Source organism: Brienomyrus brachyistius, chromosome 11 (assembly GCF_023856365.1).
Source record: "Brienomyrus brachyistius isolate T26 chromosome 11, BBRACH_0.4, whole genome shotgun sequence".
Classification (NCBI taxonomy): Eukaryota; Metazoa; Chordata; class Actinopteri; order Osteoglossiformes; family Mormyridae; genus Brienomyrus; species Brienomyrus brachyistius.
This window is the reverse complement of record NC_064543.1, coordinates 16,923,672-16,947,612: the sequence shown is the minus strand read 5'-3', so window position 1 is coordinate 16,947,612 and position 23,941 is coordinate 16,923,672. Positions and strand designations below refer to the sequence as shown.

The 23,941-nt window shown below is 44.9% G+C and overlaps 1 protein-coding gene across 1 annotated transcript in view; it reads right to left on the bottom strand.

Moving 5' to 3' along the window:
• piezo1 (piezo-type mechanosensitive ion channel component 1) overlaps positions 1-23,941 on the bottom strand; it is a 65,884-nt gene that overhangs the window by 38,675 nt on the left and 3,268 nt on the right. The window contains 1 exon segment of the mRNA XM_049030716.1: positions 7,515-7,610. Coding sequence (XP_048886673.1) covers positions 7,515-7,610 — 96 coding nt within the window.

Genomic DNA, 23,941 nt, shown 5'->3' with positions numbered 1-23,941 from the left:
TACCTTAAACAAACAGGCAGCCCCCCCCCACCCCGCCTTTTCTGTAGCCACAACACAAAAAGTGCACTGGGCCCTCCTTTCCAGATCTGCACCCTCCTCTGTCTGTATGGATGAGCAGGCCCCTGTGATCAGAAGGTAGCTGGTTCAAGTCCCAATGCTAACAGACTGAGAGACACCTAAGCAAGGCCCTTAACCCCCCCAGCTGCAGGGGTTCTGCACACTGGCTGACCCTGCACTGTGACCCCTAATCAGGCTCCCACCAATATGTGTGTCTTATAGACAGGTAGGCAGGATTGTTTGAAATTCTCTTTTCACCTAAGTATCAGTACCCATCTGTGTTCTATACCCGCTTGCCCTATGCAGGGTTGCAGGGGGCCAGAGCCTATCCTAAAAGTTAGGGGCACAGGGCAGGGAATATCCCCGGATGGGGCATCAACCCATCGCAGGGCACACACACACCATTCACACCTACAGACACCTTTTGGACTGCAGTGAGAAACCAGAGAACCCAGAAGAAACGACACGGGGAGACCAGGCAAACTCCAAAAGACTCGAACCCTGGTTTCCAGAGGCGTGAGGCAACAGTGCTAACCTCAGCCCTTCCTTCCACCAAAGGATCCCTGTTCTGTTCTATTCTATTTACAAAATTTCCTCCTTCCAGTTGTCACTCCTAAGGCAATGTGAGTGTAGCAGCGTGTGATTCCGTTACGCTTCTAAAATCCGTTTTACTTCACTGGCTCTCCCTGCGTACGTATTTTATGTCAACCTCAGTAACAACGCTGGTGGTTCCAAAACTCTAGGATGGCATGGGAAATATTTTTGGCATAAAGTACGCCAGGATTAAATTCAGTTTTTTGGCAACAGGTAACACAGCAATCATCCAAATAACAGCAGCTTAAAAAGGAAAAATAAAACATTTAAACGCAATTATCACTGACTGGCTTCAGCTTCTTGTGGCAAACTAGGGCCTCGTAAAGAGGAACGAGCACCAGACCTCCACCCCACAGCACAAATAAATGCATCGCCATTTCCTGCATGAAGATCCACGTCCTTCTACCTTAATTATGTTGCCTTTCTCCGCTTTCCTGCCAATTTCAAGGTCAGCTGCTGTGTGTGAAAATGATTTTTTTTTTACTGCGGAAATAAGATCACAGCTGAAACAAAACAGAACCGTTTGGGACCTTGGCTCCTTCCTGTGTTAGAGGTCCCATCACAAACATCCTCGTAAGACAGCTGAACACAGGGACCAAACGACCCAAAAATGGCAGAGGCCAACTTAGATACTGCACATGGATGCTGGTAGATAAGACCACCTCTTTCCATCAGACTGATTACATACTAAAGTGCATGAGTGTCGTCTTTTGAACCCCTGGCAAATGCTGTCCTGACCCTGATTTCACATTGTTAAAGAGCAAAGTGCACTATTCTATAAGAGATATTGGCACAGTGGGAAATTATTTGACTAAAATGTTGTGGATTGAGCTGGGAGTTGTATTTTACAAATGAAATATAACTAATCACTGTAATCAGCGTGTGCTCCTTACCTACTAATAAAACAGATCTTTCTGAAGATTCATTGAATATTGATACACTTTGGCATTTAATAGAGTGAAGTATTAAAATATGCATCTCAAAAGATGCTTCTCAAAGAAGAAAAATAGTAAAAGAAAGACTCTGATGAGGTTAAGCAGGCTGTGAACGCATGATTAATCATTCTTTGTCATGTAATGGGCCATTCAAAAATCTTCACCGTGTTCTGTTAAGTGCCATCAGACTCCAAAAAGATGGGTCACTTACCTTTGTATATTTAAGTACATTATGCATTTAAGTACATTATGTATTTAAGTACATTATGTATTTAAACACTATGCTTAGAAATACAATAAGCTTTTATCTGCAGGGTGAAAGATCAGTGCTTTGAAGACAGCTATTACATAACTGTGAGTGTGATTTTCACACACACAAGTGCTCCCTACAGCATCAAAAGCCGTCTCCACTAACCACATGACTAACCCTAACGTCCTCACAAACACTCATGGCCTATTTCAGGTACAGACACTATGAAACCTTTCAAATATTGCCAAATTCTGTGTAAAGATGAAAAGACTCTTTCACCTTACTCTGAATACCAGTTGTTGCACTGTTTTAAACTGATATTATTTAACACTGTGCTTCCTTTCTTATAATAATCATGTATGATGCTGCACTGAGAGAGTCTGCCACCTCAGTGTAACAATACTTTGTAGTTTTGATGGCAAGTCTCCACATAATCTCTTATTGATACACGCCCAACGGATTGTCCTTGTACTCAGGTTCTCATCGAAGCTGGCCGTTTAACATCCATTCTTCCCATCCTCTTGCACGTTGCTCGATTCACATGCTCTTATTAGCTGTCATTTGCGGGGGCCATGTGGTGTGGAGAGTGACAGGCTGAAAGACCATCTAAAAGCACATAATCTCTGACACGTCGGGACTAAGCATCAGGAGGTCTTTCTGTGTCCAGTGAAAAAATTCTTTGTGGATTCTTTCGATAAGAGGGGTACAGTTAAAGACAGGTGTGATTACGCAGATTGGAATGGAACCGCAGATAAAGCGCTATATTTCATTACACTCGATGAACCCCAGGAGCATTCTGCATGACAAACACGATTCCAAGCAAACGTGCTAGGAGATGAGATAATGGTCAACACTGGCTGGAAGCGGATACCACAGGGACCCAAGCGAAACGATGGAAGACGAGTCCAGCGGACTTCCAGAGAAGCTAGTCTCAGCATGAGCATTTATCAACTAGCTGAATGTGTTTCAGCGAATCATCTGTGGGTTTATTTTCACCAAAAGGCCGCCCTACCCTTGCCAGTGACAGAAACCCAGAATTCTCAGGAAGAAAAACTGAGAAAGTTCTAGGGCTGAACACCTTAACTTCCCTGATTGGAGGACCTTTAATGGTGCTATGGGAAATTAACTCCAGTTAAGGGTGGGACGTAGAAGGAGCAGTGGTCCACAGAACGAAGCTGGTGGGTTTTCCAGGCACCATACCCAAAGGTGAGAGTTAAATCACGAACCAGGAACCAACCTTTCTCTTACGCTATAAAACTACACAACACTAAGGCACATGCTGGTCCCTCACCGGCACGGAGCAGCTGATTCCAGATCTTCAGAGTCTGGGATCCCTGCGGCCCCCTACTCGGCTGCTGCTGCGGCCACAGCCATTTCCAGCTTTTCTTCCCCTGAACCCCCATTAATTAAGCACATCTGGATACTCATCCACGAGCCAAAAAACTGCCCCTCAGGAGAACAGGACAAAAAAAAAAAAAAAAACAAACAATGATTTTCCTTAAATTGTTCATATGGTTTGCTGTTAGCTTCACAAACTTGGCAGTGCGCTGGATTTTCCTATAGGGAATTTGGCCCACGCTGCCTCCCGGAGGGCGGACTCTTTGATCTGTCCAAAGGACAGCAAGTTGATCATTTTGTCAACTGAAAACAAAATGTCATGAATGGTATCTACCCCACTTAGAATTTTTCACTTCCAAGAATGTTTACTGGACGTTACAATTAAGGTATGGAAGCGTACAAAGTGTCCAGTGTTCCTGATGCTCCCAGAACGTTATACCACTACTGCAACAACTGCTGAGAATATTAACAAATCAATAAATGAAGGGCAGTGGGGAACACTGTCGCTTTACAGCGCAAAGGTCGTGGCCTCAAACTATACACACATAACAATATTACCTGAACATCCTTTAAAAAACAAAACAAAATGCTATCAGGCTGACACAGAACCTTTCTTACAACGTAAAACATGGAAATTAACGTTACAGTAAGAATGTTCTCTGCCAGCCTCGAGAGGACCTTCACATTACATTGGCTAAAGTTCTGGGAATGTTCCCTGTTAACTGGGTAGGCTCTCTAAACAAATAAAAGTCCTTCATTAACGTTTGAAATAATGATAATAATAAAAAAATAACCTACTTCCTGTTCATTTTCCGGGAAAATACAGTAGCAGCCAGTTTATTTCAGGCCTTATCGCAAAACAGGAACCGATAGGCCTTCTGAAATTCTAAAGCGTGAAGGAGTTGATAAGTTGAAACAACAAATCTCGACACACCTAGAGATCGGCGTAATCCCCATTGTTTCTCCACCAGCAGACTGGGGGTGTTTTGCTAGCTCCCACTACACCAGGGAGAGGTCAGGATGTGGAAAAATCCCTCCCACGGCTGAAAACACACGCGGCGTGTGTGAGTATTTGAAGCACATAGGAAAATCTGCCTGTGCAAATGAAAGCTACACATGGGTGTTTTGTGAAAGGCTGGACCTCTGGGGAATCGCAGGAGGTGAACCTGCCAACATAAACGCAGCTGAACCGCAGTCTTCCGCTACACAATTCCATACACACGCGTGCAAATGTACATTACACGTGTGCATAAGGTCAACACGCTTCATTCTGCGCCCCGTTAAAACATCTCTGTACATCCTGCATTGCTGCATTGCCGGGGCACCGTCTGAACCCTTTCCAAATGTCCAAAGTCAGGAGCTTTGTGACATTTACCAGAACAATGACATCCTCCCCCTAGGAACAGCGTCAGGAAAAGAAAGGCTTGATGCACCTCTATGCGAAGAGGAACAGCAGGAATTCTGGGAAGAAAGATTACTAACGAAACTCTAAGTTCCCAATAACAAGAACTCCCAAAAATGCCAACCGCAGACTGAACTTGGCGTTTATAAGCATGACAAACAGTCCAAACTGAAGCAACAGCAAGCCAGGAATTCCAACTAATTTCAAACAGACCCCCCCACATAAACTGCCAGACTGTTTATGTTACTCTTGCCATTGTACAGTGGAAAATATTTGATGTTTTATACATTATCTATAGAACTGAAGGATGAAACATACGCAGGTCCTTCTCAAGAGGGGCAGGATTGGCTACTCAACACAAAAACAAACAGCAAGCACTTCATTTCCAGTTAAAAAGTCGATACAAATCAGGGAACATACTGGCTGACTTGTTCGTCAAACATTCAGCTAGCGATACTGTCACAGTAAGCAGCATTAAGCTCCTGCTGATCTACTGAACTGGTTTCAGATACCAGCATGCTGAACATGCCTACACACACCTAAGCTGAAATTACTGCAAGCATGAAACTACCTGGAAAAATGGCACCATGGTGGCTTCAGAGCCGCCATTTGCCTTTATAGACTTTCATCCTGCCCTGCAAATTTATATAGAGAAAAATCCCCAGGTCATATAACACTGAAATGCATACAACTGTCCCCGCTGACACCATTCTGTCACCACAGTTAGTTTGTATAAATGAAAAAAGGCAGCTGGTTTGGCCGCAAGACTCTGCTTACATGTCGTACAAAAAAACAATTACAGCCACGACTTGGTTAGCGAAGTCCTGACTAACGTCACGCTTTAATGACGGCCCTTCCATAGAGACATGATACATAAAATCGAATAGCGGGGAAATGTTATAAGAGGTTGTGAAACATATCGAATTAAAAGTATCCATCCATCCATCCATTTTCTGTACCTGTTCGTGGGAACTGGAGGCTACGAGCACAAGGTAGGGAACCTTGTGGGGCAGGAACCCATCGCCGGGAACTCTCACACACCAACGGGCCATTTGGTAACTCCAGTTAACCTCAGCAAGTTTTTGAACTGTGCGGGGAAACTGGAGTTCCCAGAGGAAACCTCTCGATGACACGGGGAGAACCTGTACACTCCACACACGGACCCATGGCGGGGACTCGGACCCTGGCCCCGGCGGTGTGAGGTAACAGTACTAACCACAGCACCGGCATACCACCCCTACTTACAATATCAATTTTATCATTTAAATTTGTATATAATTAAAATGTGAAAAGGTGTGGTGTACAGTACTATATTAAATTTGTATGATTATGAAGGTATCCTCTATTGTGATGTCATTGAGTTGTCAACTTCTCTGCCTCACTTCAAAGACAAGAGAAAAGATGGAAAACATCAACTCCTCTATGCAATTGGTAAGTACGGTACACTACAGTAATATTACAGTATAAATATTGGTATTAATGCATTATTATTACCGTCTTTCAATAATTATTATTAATCTATGTGCACATTATGTATGTATGCTAATGTTAGGTTAGGTTACTTGAGGTTAGGTTAGCTTAGGGAAGGTGTATACGCTTAACAATGAAAAATCAACTAACATCTCTCTGGCCAGAACCATATGGCCTCGTTAAGCAAGACAGAAATATATTTAACAGCACTTACTTGCTATTTTAATACAGATTAATCCATCACTTAAATGAAATACTTGGCAGCAAACGGACAGCAGTAAAATGATACTTGATGGATCGGGTGGGAATCATAAATCGGTTATGTAAAATGGACCCATGTAACCAGATATCCAGTGGGACACACAAGGACCAGCGGAATAAAAACAGGCGTAACTGAGAAGTGGGCTATGCGACAGCCAAAATGAGTTTGTTGTTCCAAAGCAAAAATCAGATAATTATATTGCTTTGATAACCCGTTTCTATACCCTGAGAGTGTCACAAGTCTCGACCTGTATAAACATGACTCTGAGCAGCCCATCCACACAGACCCTAGCACCAGCCAGGCCTCTCTCCCATGCCCCGACAGCCATTTACCCAAGAGTCTCCACAGAGAAAATAAGGCAAAGCAGCAACGATCTGTGGAGCAAAAAGCCTTAGACCTTGAGAAACACAATCCCTCGCTCAGAAGTGCCATTCCAGCAGGTTCCATGTTAAGGACGGAGAGGCAACTGGAGCTCAAATCACAGGCCTTTCTTTACCGATCCCCATTCTGCAATGTGGGAGCCAGGAGTCACACAGGCCAGGAGGACAGAGCAGCAGAGATGTGGCCATTCAAGGAGGCCCACTGATTCACCTTCCTCCTGCTCAGTGTCAGCTGAACCACCCTCACAGCTGACCTATAGGAGCAGGGTTGGGTTTGTTGTTTTTAGGGCCCCAATCAGCAAGTGACTTTTGGGCCCCTGGCCACTTTAGTGTAGTGGGGCCCCATGCAAGCTCATGGTTTGTGGTGGTAAACAGCACCGCTGTATAAAAACCCTACTGACAGTTGAGCTCAACTTAATGGCAAATTAATCTCATCTCAACGTCATGAAAAAACAGCAATATTAAAAACAGACCCAAGGCACTACAACAACACTCACTTCATCATACCGCTCACAGACAACCGATATCCTCTCTGTTACTTAGATTCTTAACTTGCACTCCTGTAAATATGCCTTAAATGGAAAAACAAAGATGTCTTTAACATCCATCACGTTTGAATGAAAAAGGAACAGATGATGGGGCAACACAGCAGACTCACACCTCCAGGACTGGAATTTCAATTCCTGCCCCCACCCTTTGGGAGGTGTGCCAGTTTCCTCTGGATAAACCACCATCTCCCCCCCTCCCCCTCCACCCCCCCTTCCCCCATGTCCTTCTAGCACATAAGTAGTTTGAAGATAGATGGGTGAAACAGATGACCACTTACCTCGCATTGACTCCTCGTTGGGCCATGGGAACCATGGTAACAGCAGCAGGTATAGCAGATAAACTAGGGACAGGGCATTGTGACGGAAGAGGCAGGCTGTGGGGACAAAGAAGAGTAAGGGTCACTTGATGGACTGGAAGACTTTAAATGCGGCATCAACATTCACGTTTCTTTTACTGGAAGGCTGTTCATTCGTTTGGGTTCTGGGGATTTGTGTGGCACAAATTAGCTTGTAGAATCTCAGGGCTTAAGTTACTGAAGGAGACCTGATGTCTGTCCCTAGTGAGGAAGCAACCCAGATATTCACTTAAGAAAAAGCCTATAATCTTCCACCCATAAGATATTCAAACTTCAAAGTGCCAGCAAGCATGTAATAACAAAGTTAAGTCTTCCTTCATGCAAAGTCATGCTTTCAATAACATTAACTATTACAAACCACTGCTTCCATTCTGTGTTAACCAGTGATTAAAAACAGTCCTTCCCAAACCTACAGGTCCACCCTCATAAGAAATCGGTAAAAATTCAGAGATTATTGCAGACTCCAGAATAAACGCATATATGCCTATTTTGAACAGCTCATGTTTCCAGGGGCAGGTTTGTGATTTCTGGGACCACATTCAGAAAGTCAAGTAGAGTCAGAAGATCATTTCCGAGCTCGGTGGTTATCAGAACGTGTTTTGAGAATATGACGCTATTTAACATTTAGTGCAGTGACTACTTTTGGCCAACAGGGGGACAACAAACCTTGGGGGCCCTAAGCAAATGCATGGCTTGAGTGGCAGTAAACACTGCCACTGCGTCCCTCAACTCAAAGCCTGCGCTCCATATCTGTAGCCAAACCGTCTCACAGTAGCACTTCTCAGGACTGGCGTCAGTCTGGATGAGTGCCAGCGATGTAGAATAGCCCAATGAGAATTCTCCCCCCAGACACTAACAGGACAGCCATCCTCACACCTGGAAGCTAACGCTCCAGCTTACTTTCTTCAGCCAAAAGCCTGATGGGATGTCCGAGGCCCAACTCTAATCATAGAATTACGTTACACTGGCTATCGGCCTACTTGCCTTTACCCTCCCCAAAAAGAAATAAGTCTTCGTAACGGCTTGGGCTGGAGTGGCTATTCTCTGTTTGGCTGGATTCACAGATCACCGTGGTGATATCATATGACAGATGACACATGAGACTCTGTTTACAGGAATTAGGTGAGTGTTGCTACCGATACTCTGATTATGCAACGGCCATTTCTGTTTCTGGGAGGAGACTAGTTTTTTTTTATTTTGGCATCTTTCATAGTTTACGATAAGGCACCATTAAAACACCATTTGTCGTAGCACTTAAATCGAACGGCCACATGCTACAATCGGTCTTGCACGCGAATATACTTTCCCAATTTCAGTCCCATAAGAAACGGTCAATTTAAGTTTCACTATGAGCTGTTCCAGGACTCTGGCTGAACATGAAAACAGTCATTCACCGGATGAAAAAAAAAAAAAAAAAAAACAGAAGGTTCTGACTCACGGACATTTAGATTAGTCATGTGTGGCCCCATTCAGATGCCTCTCTGCGTAAATGAGCCCGAAAGGGCACATCACATGAATCGCAATCTTCAGTGTACTTCATCTGCAACGTATTCAAGCTTGGAAGGCTTGTCCGGGTGGAATGATGAACAGAAAGAAGAAGGATGAGAGGAAGGAACAAGAGTGGGGGACAGGGGACTGGACAGAGTTGAAAATGCGGCAGAAGGAACAATAAAAATTCAGCAGTTTTAAATGACCACAAAGGCCAGAAAGAAGCATCAGGTGATGAAAAGAGCTCTCAGTGTAGAAAGATGTGGGTCAGGCATCACGGGTCAGGTGGATTTTCTATGGCCCAGAAGTGAAAGCATGCTCATGTAAGTTTGACTTGCACAAAAATATTCTAAGGGCAAAACGAAAAATGATTGGTTCAGAGATAGCCAATCAGATTGTAGAGGAGATGGGTGAAAGAAACTAGAGGATGTGGGACCAGTCAATCAGATGTCTTGGGCCCACCTCCTCTACAATCCTATTGGTTCTCTCTGAACCAATCATTTTTCGTTCTGCCCCCAGAACATTTTTAAAACTCCCATGACCTGAAAGGACGCACTTCAATACATTAAGGGCTTAATTTCTGTCTCATCGATTAGCTCACCATCAACTACTTAGCTTTTAGCTAGTTAACACTTCATAGCTTATTTTACAAAAGGACACCTGTAATACAGTACATGACTCACTTTCCTCCTACAAAGCCTGAAGCACTATTGCAGGTTTTATTTACATCTCTGATACAATCTGTATAACTCAAGACTCATTCATATTAAACAACATGTTTGTGACCTCTGCGGATGGGAGTATAATACCATTGAAATGGATTGTATTAGCAGGAGGGGACCACAATGAATGGGCTAAGAAAAAGAAACACACACTTCTTCCACACACACTTATTTCCAGAACGAAGACTGAGTAAAGGACATGAAAAATAATTAAATCTAATGAACATGTATTATATTCTGGTAAAAACTGTGAAGAAAATGTCTACAGTTTGAACTACAATAATCCCTTTCATTGGTGGAAAACTGCTGGCCAGTTCACATAAAAAAGAATAAGCAAAAAGAGGCCATTATATTAAAAAAAAAACCTCAACAAATTATTCCCTTAAGGAAAACGAAAGGCTGTGTCAAGGTTCCTCTTCCCAATACACGCAGTCCTGGTACTGGAAGGGCACATGTGAACCACACAGAGGGCCAGTGACTCCCTGTAACCCTACAGTCTGAAGATGAGGCAGGGGGTGAAAGGTCAGCTTGAATGAAAGTCTCAGTTTTGGGCACAATCTTCCTGAATGTACATTTCCCAAGTCATTTTGCCTGGCTGACCCCACCCCATTATTACCTTCTGTCAGCCATGATTTAAATTTAACCTCCTAGCCTTGCAAGCAGTCTATCTGATGTGACAGAGTGCTTTCCATGTCCTGAGGCAGTAAGGATAAAAAAAAAAAGAGTGCTAAAATTATGCAGGGAATGAAAAGAAAAAACGTCAGATAGGAGAGAAAGGCGTCAGGCAACGTGAAGCGCGGCAGGACAGGAGAGACCTGCGATGCTGCCGAACGTAGCTGTAAAGCTGGCCTGTCTAGTTCGAAGAAGAATTCGGTCAGTCAATCAAGACCTCTGGCCTCCTCGCAGAAGCGTGAGCTCATAGGTTCTGGAACAGGGGCTGGAGAGAAAGGCCAGGACGCTCGGGGAGTCATTAGCCGTCCGAGAGAGGGAACAGGACTATCAGCTGTGAAGGAGTCCAGCCAAACCGGCCCGTGTGACCTCGACGCCTCCCTTGTGGGATGGGCACATTCTGGAAATTATGCTAATTTCACGCCGGAAAAACCAACAGCCAGGCGCAGGCCAGAAGCCGCGACGCAGACCTGGAGAAGCACGCGCGAGCGAGGGCCGTCTGTGGCAGGGCATGCTGAAAGCGGGCCTGTGTTAGCCTCAGGCACTAGGCTAACCTGCACATGACAGGGGAAGCTGCTTGGATCGCGCCCAACTAGCCAGAAGGGAGACTCAGCTAGAGCTCGTTAACAGCAGATCGCAGATTACTTTCTCGCATACAGTAATGCGGCTGTTTCTGGGGAGGGGGAAGCATATAAACAGATACCCGTGCTTGCGTGCGGTACGAGTGGAAATCCCCCACCCCCAAAAGACTCCTGAGTCCCGCTGCTATTTCGGAATGGTTCCACGTTCGTCCTCAGCGCCCCACCAGATGCGAAGGCACTGCCAGCCAGGACTCCACCCTGCGGTTAGACGGCTCTATGCACCACAGGGACATTTTTAACCTCAGGACACTGAAATGGGTCACAGGCCTGAACCGAAATGGCTTCTGTGAATGGATTCATATACACACCGTCCAAAAATAGCCGTAGAAGATGGATGGATAACATTTCATACAACAGAGAAGACAATGATCATAATGAGGAATGCTACACCAACCACACGGCTGCAGTCTATGCTTACATTCCACAGCTGTACATTTACATTTAATTTACTCAGCAGACATGTTCCAAAGTCAGGCAAATAGTACATTACAAACGTATGTGCTGTTGAGGAGTTGACTAGGCATAAGTGCAGCTAGGCTGAGCTTCCAATCAATGCCCAGGTACGAGTGTGAGTGGTATTGGAGCAGGACCAGCACACCATCTACCAAGCGATGAAAGAACCTAATGAGACAACTATTTAATAAGCAGAACGTGTATCATTCAGAACATTCAGTTCAGTGGACCTGCCCGTCTCATATTAGCACGATTTGCTGCTCAAAGCTAATCCTCCCTCTAGGCATCCAGTCGTTCATCCTCTAGCTGTTTATGCTGGTCTGGAGCATAGTGGGACCTTGATCCTATCCCAGGAAGCAGAGGACACAAGGCAGCGGCACACACACACACACACACACACACACACACACACACACACACACACACACACACACACACTTAGGCATTACAGGCAATTCTGAGATGCCATTCAGCCTAACCGCATGTTTCTGGCCTGTGGGCAGAAACCAAAATACGCAGAGGAAACCCAAGTGATACGGGGAGAACATGCACAGACTGGAGGTGGGATCCAAATCGCCAGCTCTGTTGCTCAATGCTTCCCAATCTGGTCCTTCGAGGACCCACGGCCAGTCCATGTTCTTGATCCCTGCGAGCTTCCCTGCCGGATAGTCCACACTTCTGCTCCCTCCCGGGAGCTGGGAGGGAGCAAAAACATAGACTGTGGATTGGGAAACACTGCTGCAGGTATGAAGCTGCAGGGTTGCCCCACTGAGCCACCATGCTGCCCTGAAGCGGATCAAATTCTCACAAATCTGTTACTCAACAGGAGGCCCCGCTTTAAACTTTAGGAAACTTGTGTCAGTTTCAGTAGCCTGCTGGAGTGCGGACGTGCGCTGCATAAAGGCCCCTGGTGTACGGGAGCTCCACACAAAACCAGCGTTTCACAAGAGGTGAACCAAGTGGTAACCGGAGGCATGATGCCGATAGCATCTTCACACATTGGTTCAGTCCAGTCATTGTAGCGTTTTGTGTAACAGATTGCATCTCCCGCACAGCAGACCCCATGGTCATTTCCTATCAGCAACCCATCATTTTAGCATCTCTCTCGACATGTGGGGCTAACATTCCTGCTGGTCAGCATTGTCAGAGGGCGTCGGACTCCACACTCGACCATACGACCATGCTGCTAATCAGATGTTCTATATAAAAGCACATGAAGGATGGTTGGTGTTCAAGACAAGAGATTCTATCCCCGAACACATATTTAAAAGCGAGATTTAATGCAACTTCATAAAAGTAACGTTGACTTCATAATCCCATCATTTTCAAAATCGTATTTGACATTTTTAGGTCTAAAATTTTGATTATTGGATTTTAGACTTTTTACAGGACTCGCAGAAACCCTGGTTTGTTGGCACTTTTATGTGATGCCTGAAGACGAGCTCTCAGGGGACTTCATTACATTCATAGCCAGTGCAAGAAGCCTAGTCAGACAGATGAGCATGTGACTGAGTGAGAGCGAGAGAGCGAGAGAGAGAGAGAGAGAGAGCGAGAGAGAGAGAGAGAGAGAGAGAGCGACTTGTCCAGTGACAACTGAAGTAAAAGGAGCAGGGTGGTGACAAGCAAAGTGTTGGCCTGCAGACCTTTTACCCACTCAGCTTCCTGGGGTGAAACCAGCTATTAATACTGCCAAGAGTTATGACGTTCTGCACCATCTTCAGCTGTGTGTCAAAGGAACAATTTGAAACCCAGTGAGGCAATATATTCATACTGGGTTGTCAAGACTATTCGGAACCAAGAACAATATTACAAAAGTCTCGATACGGCAGTTCAATGCGACGGAATTGCTTATAATTCTATATGCATGGTTTCATTTGCATTTCGCACTAATTGGATTCAGTCACTGTGGAGAAGAAAGCTTGTTAAAAAAAATGCAAAATGAAAGGTCTCAGACTACAAAGGAAGCACATTCATCTTTCGAAATCAAGTCATACGTCAGGGCTGGCAGGCAGTAACGGAGGAGATGAGAGAGCCCTGAAATACTGCCTGCTGTCACCCCAAATCTGCCTTCTCCTGCCGGAACTAGCAGGGACCCCAGAACTCTTTATTTTCTGTGTCTGCAAAACCGTGGGCCGGTTCTCTAACTCAGAGGTTATTGTTCCTGTTCAGAACTATGACAAAATCCCCATCTAATCTCTCCACACCACAAATATTCACCCAGCTCTTATTTGATCAGTCCTGGTATTCCCTGTCCTGAGCATCTGCAACTGGGTAATACCAGCTTGGCATTTTCTCTTTCCTTCACAGAAGCACCAGCTGCTTACATTCCGTAAGTTAAACTGTCAATCAAATGAAGTGAAGTGGGGAGCCGAGAGGCAGAGGGCTGAGGCTGAAGCGGCCAGATGCTGGCCCTGGCTCCTTTCTGGCTCTTTGCTCTGGCAGGAGTGAGTCACAAGTTGCTCCTCCGCTGGGTATATGCTCAATCTGTCTTCCTCCACATGTCCTGGGTTCCCAGTCTCATATAGCTAGACAGTGCCTGGAAAATTGTAGCACTTGCTCTATCTTTCTGTTCATCCATATTTCTATCCATGGATATCTCTTTACTAAGCTGCTGGATCTACCACATTCCTATATATCACCATTACAGCACGTTAATGGAAAAACCCGCTTGTTGTGGGAATCTGAGAGTTTTGCACTAAATTAAAATATTTGATATGTTCATCACCAGACTGGGAATGGATTATATCAAGTCAAGCACACATCTTCAGTACTAGTTTGTATTAAAACAACACAACAGCGAATTATCAAAATGAAAGTGATTTAATAAGGGACAGCCTGGATGGTGAGCGGTCACATCACAGAGGATCTGTAGCTAACGACAATGACCATACAGAAATAAGCCGCACGGTCTGTTGAAGGACAACCTTCAGGACCCTTACCTCACTTACGGGGACCCTACCCCCGCTTAGCCATGACCAGTCATTCCTTCCTGGACACTCCGATTTGTTTGCTGACAAACTCGGCACATCATCCTTCGTTACTTCGTGCAAAACAATTTGGAGGGGGTCAACTTCACAGGAGCGCCCAATTTTGAGCTGGTATGAGTCATTGTGATCTGCGCGACGGTCAGAGATTTTCCGAGGGCTCCTTCCCAGGCGCGGAGCCGGCCTGCCCAAGCCCTGCGAGCAGCTGCTTCTGCGGCCGCCAAGTCAAGCCGGGAGCTCAGAGCCAAGATCCTGAGCTCCACAGAGGAGTTCAGGCAGCCTTCGCACCATGGGGGCTGGCAGACAGTCGCAGAGGAGATGAAAGGACATAAAGAAACTATGGTGAGAAATAAACCCCCCAAAGTCTGCTGAAACCCTTATGAACTCTACAAGAAAAGCCTTGCTCTTCTGCTTCTGCAAAACTGCACCATTTCTGTAATTCAGGGGGTTTCAACCTTTATTAAATCACAGAGCTCCAAGTGAATATAGATCAGAGCTAGGGACCCCCTACCACTAGTGTGTAATCAAATAACCAATGACAGAAGAGGGTCCCCTTTAAATATCTTTTATGAGGGGTAATAATAAAATTTCGTCCATTTGCGTCAACCACTCCACAGACCCAATAACTTCCATGATTGCTTACATTATATCGTACTGCTAACTTTCACCAGGTGAGACTTACAATGAACACTCCTTTTCATTATTGACAATACTGATGCTACTAAAAAAGTCAGATAAAAAGCTGACAACTGCATTAGTTTGACACAAAACATGACTTTTCCCAACTCCAACTTGGGAGATGCAACTGGCTGAATCTGTATCCCATTAGGGCCTCAATATCGTTTCCATTCATGGGGACTAACATCAAGCAACACTTGCAAAATAAGCCAACAAAATATCTATTCAAAATGCATGATCTTCCAATAAGGCAATAAGATCCAGATGAACAGCCGTCTTCAAAAACCTTTTTCAGTGGCCTTGTGGGACTAACAAACAGCTGCTGCGTGACACTACTCACCCTAAGTTGACCTACTAAACTTATGAAAGCCTTTCCAAAGGATTTAGACCTTTTGAAAAGTTCTGTATAGTAAAAAATAAAATAAAACAACAAATAAAAAGAAATTCAGATTCTCTATGGCTTTGTTTGTATATTTAATGCCCAGGGCTACTAGCAAATCTCATTTTATATAGCATGTTGCCTCCCAACATAATTACCAACCAACTGTAATTAAAATATTTAAAGCATGCTACCTATGGAAACAGCTGGGTTTGCCCGCTTGGATGCTGAATAAAGTGAGATCCACCTCACAATCTTATTTCCTTTAGAGGTTACTATAACGTAATGGGCCACACCCAGAAACCCGATGTTTCCATTTCTTGTGGGGGGGGGGGGGGGTTGCTACATAAAGTAAAACATTATTATCATTAAAAACAACAATATAAACATACAGAAAAAACCGAGCACCTAGCGGAGTAAAACCGGTACTTCCAGATATTTGCTACATTGTATAACTTCGGCCTGAGAACAACATTCATATTTGATCCCCCTCACAAAGCCCTCATCTGAACAAAAGAGATACGGAATACTTATAACGGGCTACGCTAAACCTCTTGACTTGACACTGGATACTCACGGTCCCCATGCATGTTGAGATATCTCCCATGTTGCATTTCTGCATTGGCCCAAGAGAAAGCCACTGTGGAAGCACAATCTAATCTCTAATGGCAATTTTACCCCCCCCCCCAACCCTGCCAAACCCCCCAACTGCATGGAGTGCAGAGAAGCCCAGGTGGTCTGGGATGATAAGGCAGAAAGCTACAATGACATCAAAGATGGCAAAAAGAAATGTAATGGAAGGTGCATCTTCAACCACCTTGGCAACTGCCTCCTCCAGACTCCAGGTCCAACAACAAAAGCAAGAGTGGTGTCAGGCCCAAGCAATATATTATAGAAGCTCATCTATAGATGCACATAAGACCCTCTCAAAACTCAAAAAAAAGGAACTCATTAAAAACGCAAAGGCTGCATTTCAACCCACTACAACCGGGAACCAAAACAAAGAAACATTCATAATTGCTTCATATATTCATCTTCTCTCCTTATGTTGGTTATGAAGCTGAGACTGAATAATTAGATTTCGCAATTCCTTGTGTTTGTAGAACTGAGACTAAAAATGTGGGCTTGTTGGGACAGGCGTAGGGAGAATCTTTGTAGGCAACAACACAAACAAATAAATTTTAAAAAACCCAGTGAGCGACGTGACCATTTAACGTAGCCAGGTGGATATTCTTGAAATGCTTCAGAAACAGAACAGCACCTCTATCCCGTTCAAGCTCGGGTTAACAGACTTGGAGGATGCAAACAAATAATGGCATGGCAGATAAAAAGAGAGACCAGCACATGGGCCTGCATAGACGATGGCTAGAGGGCCGATATCAACAGCCCTGTCTCCCATTACAAAGCCTGAAGCCCCAGCCAGTACCAGAGCAGACTCACAGTATCCTGGCATTTTCTGGTTGCTGTTTGGCCAGTGTTCACAGCAGACTGTCAAATTAGCATTCGATTGAGCTCATTTCCGCCGGTGCCCCGCTCTTCCGCCAGTGGGTTCGACAAAGCCTCTCTCGTCTGCTTTCCACTGCAATAGCTTGAAATTGACTCAAGCCTGCCTTTGGCATCATGCACAATGGACGCCTGTTTATGTTTCCATATCATTTAAGTGATAAGCCAGGAAAGTGACATTTGTTCAGCGCAACGGTGCAAGTTAGTCCCACCGCATTATATCAAGCCACACGACGAAAAGGTATTAAACTATTAATATCCTTATTTCTTGGAAGCAACATTGACTTTATTAATCTCACTTCATCCACTTTAATCCAAATTCTGAGGATGCATTGTATTTTTTAATTTTTTTATTTTTGACTTTTGCTTTTACTTCTTTCAAGGAGGTTTGAAACAACAAGCCTCCTTTTCGACGAGAAAACAGCTTTATTTTCTCTAGCTCCTACAAAAGCAAACATATAACATGCTGGAACCCTATGATCCAGAAGGTATTGGTATAGTTTCCGGTGTTTTGTAGATAGATTAGCAAAAGTGATTAATTCATCTAGAAGGCATCACAACATGCAGGCCACTGGGGAAGAGGGTAATCTAAAAATTATACAACTTTATTCCTTCTAACCAAACAAATTCTTTATCACGCTCCCTCCCAGTGCCTCACTCTATCTCTACTCCTTCCCTTAGGAAAAGGGGATCTGGTCCACACTCTGAACCCCCAGTGCCGTGCACATTTCACAACTTTATTCACATTCCTAGACACTCTTAGACTTACACCTGTGTTACATTCTGACGAACCCACGCAAAAAGGAAAATATAAGTTGAACATAATTATATGACAAAATGAAGAAATAAATAAATAATTATGATATGACGTAAAATTATTACTACAGTATTTTTCACCTTTTGGACGGTGATGGTATTATATCACAGTATTACTTTACGCTGTGCTACTAGTTGTAGTTAAACCTGTTAAATACTTCCAGACTGCACCCTCTTATCCGATGTTCTTATGCTCCTTGTACTGCAAACGGTATGTGCATGACATCAGGTGGAAGTCACTGAGCTTACACCCACTGAGTGGCAAAAAAAACTGAGTGGCAGCGTTTGAATGCCCAAAAACACATCTAAAATGGGAACGAGCTAAATAAGCAAGTACTGGATGTGGATTGGTCACATATGACCAATACCTGATCCATCTAATAGGGGATCGGTGCACATCTAGAATGAACGATTTTCAATTGGAAGACATGGAGTATCAATGGCATTTATTTTGCTAAAAGCCTGAAAATCTTTATATTAACATTTATGTGCTACAAGAAAACTAAAATTACAAGTTGTGCTGTACTAAAAGATGGACACTTTTGTGGTCACATGGTAGCTGTGGGTTACATTGCGTGTTTTGTTTGCCCCGATACAAACGAAAGCATCATGGCACACAGCTACTAAAGCGTACAGCGCAGACATCCCTCCTCTCCCGGAAGCCCTGCCAGTCTCCCGCATGTTGATACCAGCTCCCTGACAACCGCAGATTATATACAATATCCTGGACATTTGTTTGTAAGGGCGAGATCCTGAGGGAGCAAAGACCCTAGAGCTTATCGAGCATCTTTGGAGGAGGAGAGCCGTCGTCAGGGAGCCACTATCAACATGTGGGAAACTTCCGGAACTTCGGGAGAGCTGGGATGTCTGCACAATGAAACATTTAAATGATGTTTTTTCCAGAGTAACTTTTGAGAGAAAGGAGAGGATGTAACAATGCATCAGTGCGACCACGACTCGGCGATGAAGTTTGAATATTGTAGTTTGCCGGCGTGCCGGATGATTTAAAACTGAAGCAGTTCCAAACAACCCCTTTTGGAGCGAGACTCCCCTCTCCTTGTCGACACCTCAGCCGGTTCCGACATTCCACTCACGTCTTTTTATTCCTCTTTCCCAGCCTCTCTTACCTTTATTAGCCGAACCCCAGCTTAAGTGGCACGGCGTCTAACTGGGCAGCTGTGCCCTTCGCCGTGCACCTTGCATGAAGGCAGGGGCACAGATATGTGCTGATCCAGCAAATATGTTTTACTTTTTAAAATTGCTACAATATACATGCCACTAGGGTATTTTTGTTTAGTGTGAATAATTACACGAAATCTGTTTATCAGCGTCATGGATTTGATAGAAAATTCATAATGCAGATAAATTAGTTACATATACTATATATGGACGATGAGTATTAAGTATTCAGACTACAACTGAAGCTTTGAAGAAAATAAAATGCTGGATTTTTTATAAACAGACTGTAGTATAATTAGGTTATTGACTTCTTGCAGTGTACCTGGTATAGAGCAACCCATGCCATGGTAAACAATCACACCGGTAATGACTATGGCACTGGTGTACCACCCACTCCTACTACTGTCACCGAATAAGTAAATAAGTACTTTAACTAAGTAAAACTGAAAAGTAAATAAATGAATACAAGTATATTTGGTGAGACAAAAAAAAAATAGCACAACACCACTGTTAACCACTGTATGATCGCTACGGAGACTGGAAGTGAGGGCGGGTGGATGCTGCCATCGCCCGGCATCGGCAGAAAGTATCGTAAGTCATGTCCATAGCCCAGGAATAGATCAAAATTCTAAGTTTTATGAGTTCTGAATGTGCATCACTATCGCACCATCGTAAAAGTCAAATATCATGCGGAACCATCGTAATACACTGATGCTCCTCGCATCTCCTTCTGACTGGACCCAGATCCTGGTGGGTCAGCTGCTTTATATCAATCACAGCTGAGGTTCCAGCTCCCGAACAAGGCCGGGAGAAAGTGCTCCTCAGGTTGACGTGACGTTTACAGATCGCGGGGCTGCCAATTCTGCCCATAATTAAAGGCCATAAAAAAACTGTGCCTGGCTTTTTTTTTTTTAACAACACAGTGACTGCGTTTGGGGCACCGGCTGTCGGGAAGGACCACAGTTAGAGGGAGTCGCCTTTGCTTCATCTGCGGGGTATGAATCGGAGGGACGGGAGGGGAAAGTGCGCTCATGCGTGGTCACTGACCCACACGTCTGCTATGGAGGTTGCTATGACTGACTCTCAGAGAAAAGTGTGTGACTCGGCAGGTTGGACACTGTGCCTGAGATCATAAGGTTGCTGGTTCAAATCCCAGGGTCAGCAGAATGATTTCACCATTGGGCTCTTGAGCAAGGTCCTTAATCCCCAATCACTCGAGGGACTGGCTGACCCAGCACTCTCAATTGTACATCACTTTGGAAAAAAACTGCTAAATAAATAAAATGTACAGAGTATTAGAGCCAGCAGGACTTGCAGAACCCTCCCTCCCAAGAAAGCAGGGTGGGCACTTGGGTGACGTTCTGTAACTACATGTACTTCTGTCACGGGCCCTGGCTACAGCGCATGCCTCTGTCCTGCTGGGTCGCTGAAGCACTGACCAGCTGGCAAGAAGCTGCGTGACCTCCAGCTGGACTGGGAAAGACACCACTGTCAGGGCCGTCGTGCGGCCTGCAAAACAACTTCTCAGTTTCCAAATTAGACACCGATTTAGCCAATATGCTTACCCTGATATGCCTACACTTGTGGCTATAAATGATGAATCAGTTCTCTTTAGAATATAATAACGCAAGAAGAAAATAAAAAAGCTATTCTAGCCTATAAAGAACAAACTGACCTCCATGTAACTCCTCCAGAGACAATGAGGCTCGAAAACAGCGCTCGGCACCGGGCTTGGGTCCTCACGACTGCACGAAAATAAAACCAGGTCATTGAACTTTGGCCCCAACACTCCTACGCTCGTAGATGCCCATTTCATTAGAGAGGTATTTAAGTTAAAGGCTATCCAGTATACATAACCATTCTGACCATTGTGCAAGGCGTTCCTTCAGGCCAATACTGACACAAGTACATATTTGGAGTCTGGGTTCCAGCAGCAGTAAATCCCCTAAACAGCCTCCCGGAACGCCAGGCAGCAGCACACAGCCTTTCCCAAGGGGCCCCGGATTTGCGATGCCTGCAATAATGTTGTCCGGCATCCAAAAGTGCCATCTGCGCATCCAAAAGACCATAAAAACTCTTCAGGAATTTCCACTTCTCCGTAAATTCTGATTTTATATACTTTACTTAGGAAAGATTTACCACTCGTCCAAAGAATATAGCTTTGAGGACACAGAAATCCACATGCGGTGATCTCAAGAAGGAAAATGCAGGCCGTATAGGACCCGTGGGCTGCCATAACCATCACATTTCAGACATAATAGAGCCGGGAAGGAATTCCACTCTATGACTGCACTAGAAACACAATACAGACTTCACACCTTCACAAGTGCCTGAGAAGCATCCAAGCGACACCTGGCCCTGAACAACAGGCGTGTATCCAGCAAGGCGCCTCTCTTAAACCTACGTCGAACCCCCCCCCCCGGCCCATTGTGTGGGCATGCCAGTACAACATCCACATACAGGGCCCATGGGGCACACCATGAGTCACGGGGGGGGGCAGCTTCTTTACAGGATCACAGCTCCATCGCTACAAAAGCCTTCAGCGTGCTCAGATGCGTAGTCTCGTGTTAAACAAGCAGAGGACGAGTCATTTCGTGTCCAATCGCGGCTCTTAACGCCAGTCCTGGCTTTATAAAACATGTTTGCTGCAGGATTAGTGAGATGCCGACAAAGCTTATAAATCTGAGGCCACACAAATCCTTCAGATTTTCCAGCTTTTTAATATTTCATTAATGAGGCAGCTGCGTAACTATAAAAGATTTACCAGACTGAAACAGACAGCGAAAGCTTGAACACTTAAGACTACAGATAGCCATTAAGAGAAAATGATATCTACTGTGTATTATGCGATATCTTACTGTATATTACAACTAACTTCAATGGTTGTGGAGGCAGGAAAACCAGATTAAATTACTTTCTGAGTGGACGAAAATTTTACAATAACGGACAACAACACAGATTCCCACTGAAGATCTTACATACTTTGGCAGAAATTTCTGTCATTATCTGCTGATTGCACTGCAGCCAAACGTCTCAATTCACCTACCATCACCATCTTCCTTAACCTACCCTAAAGGGCTCAAAATCACACACTCTACTTACTTCTAACAGGTCAAAAAAAAAATAATGAGCATGATGAATATATGAAGTATGATGGAAGAATTTCCGGGCCACTATGGAGACGGACAGGTTATAATGTCGAACTCCTGCTCATTTAAAACAAACACTGTAATTCTTGGTAATTAAACATCATCTGCAATGACCCTTCGTGGGAGTGAGAGACATAGAGACTCATTGGTTGTCTGCGCCGAGGGGAAACAGGCTTGTCGCCGCTTATTTTCTTCAACGATGAATGAAGGTAGGGGGAGAGGGGGGGCACCGTGTTAAACTTTTATAAGAGACTGCTAATTCCATCTGGTTCCAAAACAAAAACCCTTCATCGTTAACGGAACATGACCTCCCAGCTTGACTGGCATCCCGTTTATGATAAAACGGTGACCTCGACCTCATCCCTGAGAGACACAGGCACGGCCAGGACCCCAGGCGGCCGCTCCCACACTGCGATGGGTGTACAAGCCCATTATATTCATCAGGTGCTTTTATCTAAACCAATGCGCGTTTGAAAAAAAGCAGGGTCACCCAGTTCCAGGAGAAATTAAACGATCCTTTGTTTGCCAAATGCATCTCTTTGTATAACCCACCTAGCTTTCTTTTCTTTGAGACCCACACACACACACACACACACACACACACACACACACACAGGTACAGTTAAGAGTGAAGCTTGGGGACCCAGGCACAGAGTCAAACCCCATATCCAGTGTCCCTGGAGCACTATGAAGGGTAAAGCATGCTGCAGAAGAGCCCAACAGAAATATGACTATTGCTGGGGCTCAAAGCGGCTGAGGGCCTCGATCAGGGGCCCAACAGTGAAATGACTCTGCTGACCCTGGGATTTGAACCAGCAACCTTCTGATCACAACCATAGCCTCCTAACAGGCTGAACCACACACCACAAACTTTTGCTGGTGTTCAGGCAAATGAGGACAGACCTCCATGTGCCTCTGGCAGCCGGGCCCTTCCCAGATCACACACGGCTTTGTCAGGGACTCACGGCAGCGGAGGAGGGCGTACTTCAAAACGGGCCGCAGCCAGCTCACCATGGAGCTCTATAAATGGACAAAAAACGGTGCAAAACTAGAGTAAAACAAATAAAAGCCGTGTCGACCTAGCTGTTTACACCCCCGAATGAGGTCATCTCCGCAAGCCGACACTCGAAGCAACCAGCACATAAAGAGAGACGCTTATTACAACTCAGACTTGCCACATTTCCTGTCTCCTCTCCTCCTTGCGTTCGCAGCAGTCGAACTGATTGACAAGTCTGACCATCGGGGAGAAGAATTAAAGTAATGGGACCAAATGGTCACGGCTTCAGCCGTCGTCACCCACTGCGGAGTTACGGTCCATCAGAGAAAAACAAGGTCTGCCATTAACTGGCGACGTGCTGGCACACATCCTTACCCGATCCCCCACCATTTACAGTAGCCACCTTTAAAGTACAAAAACTAATGTGCATTCCTGACACGATCAGCAGCATAAATTCTCTTAATGAGTGTTATTAGACAGCTGAGAAATGCTGGGCCTATTACAGGACAGAAGTGTTTATCAACACACAGCAGCAAGGAGAGCCCACGTAGTGATTTATCATTCAATCACCAGGTCCCTCCGGCAGGGGAAAACGAGTCCTTAGCTGCAGAGTCGATGCTCTGCTGGCCTGCACTGGTTCCTCCACTGGCGGGGTACGCATCATGCCCATGAGAGCGGACTGGCCTCATGG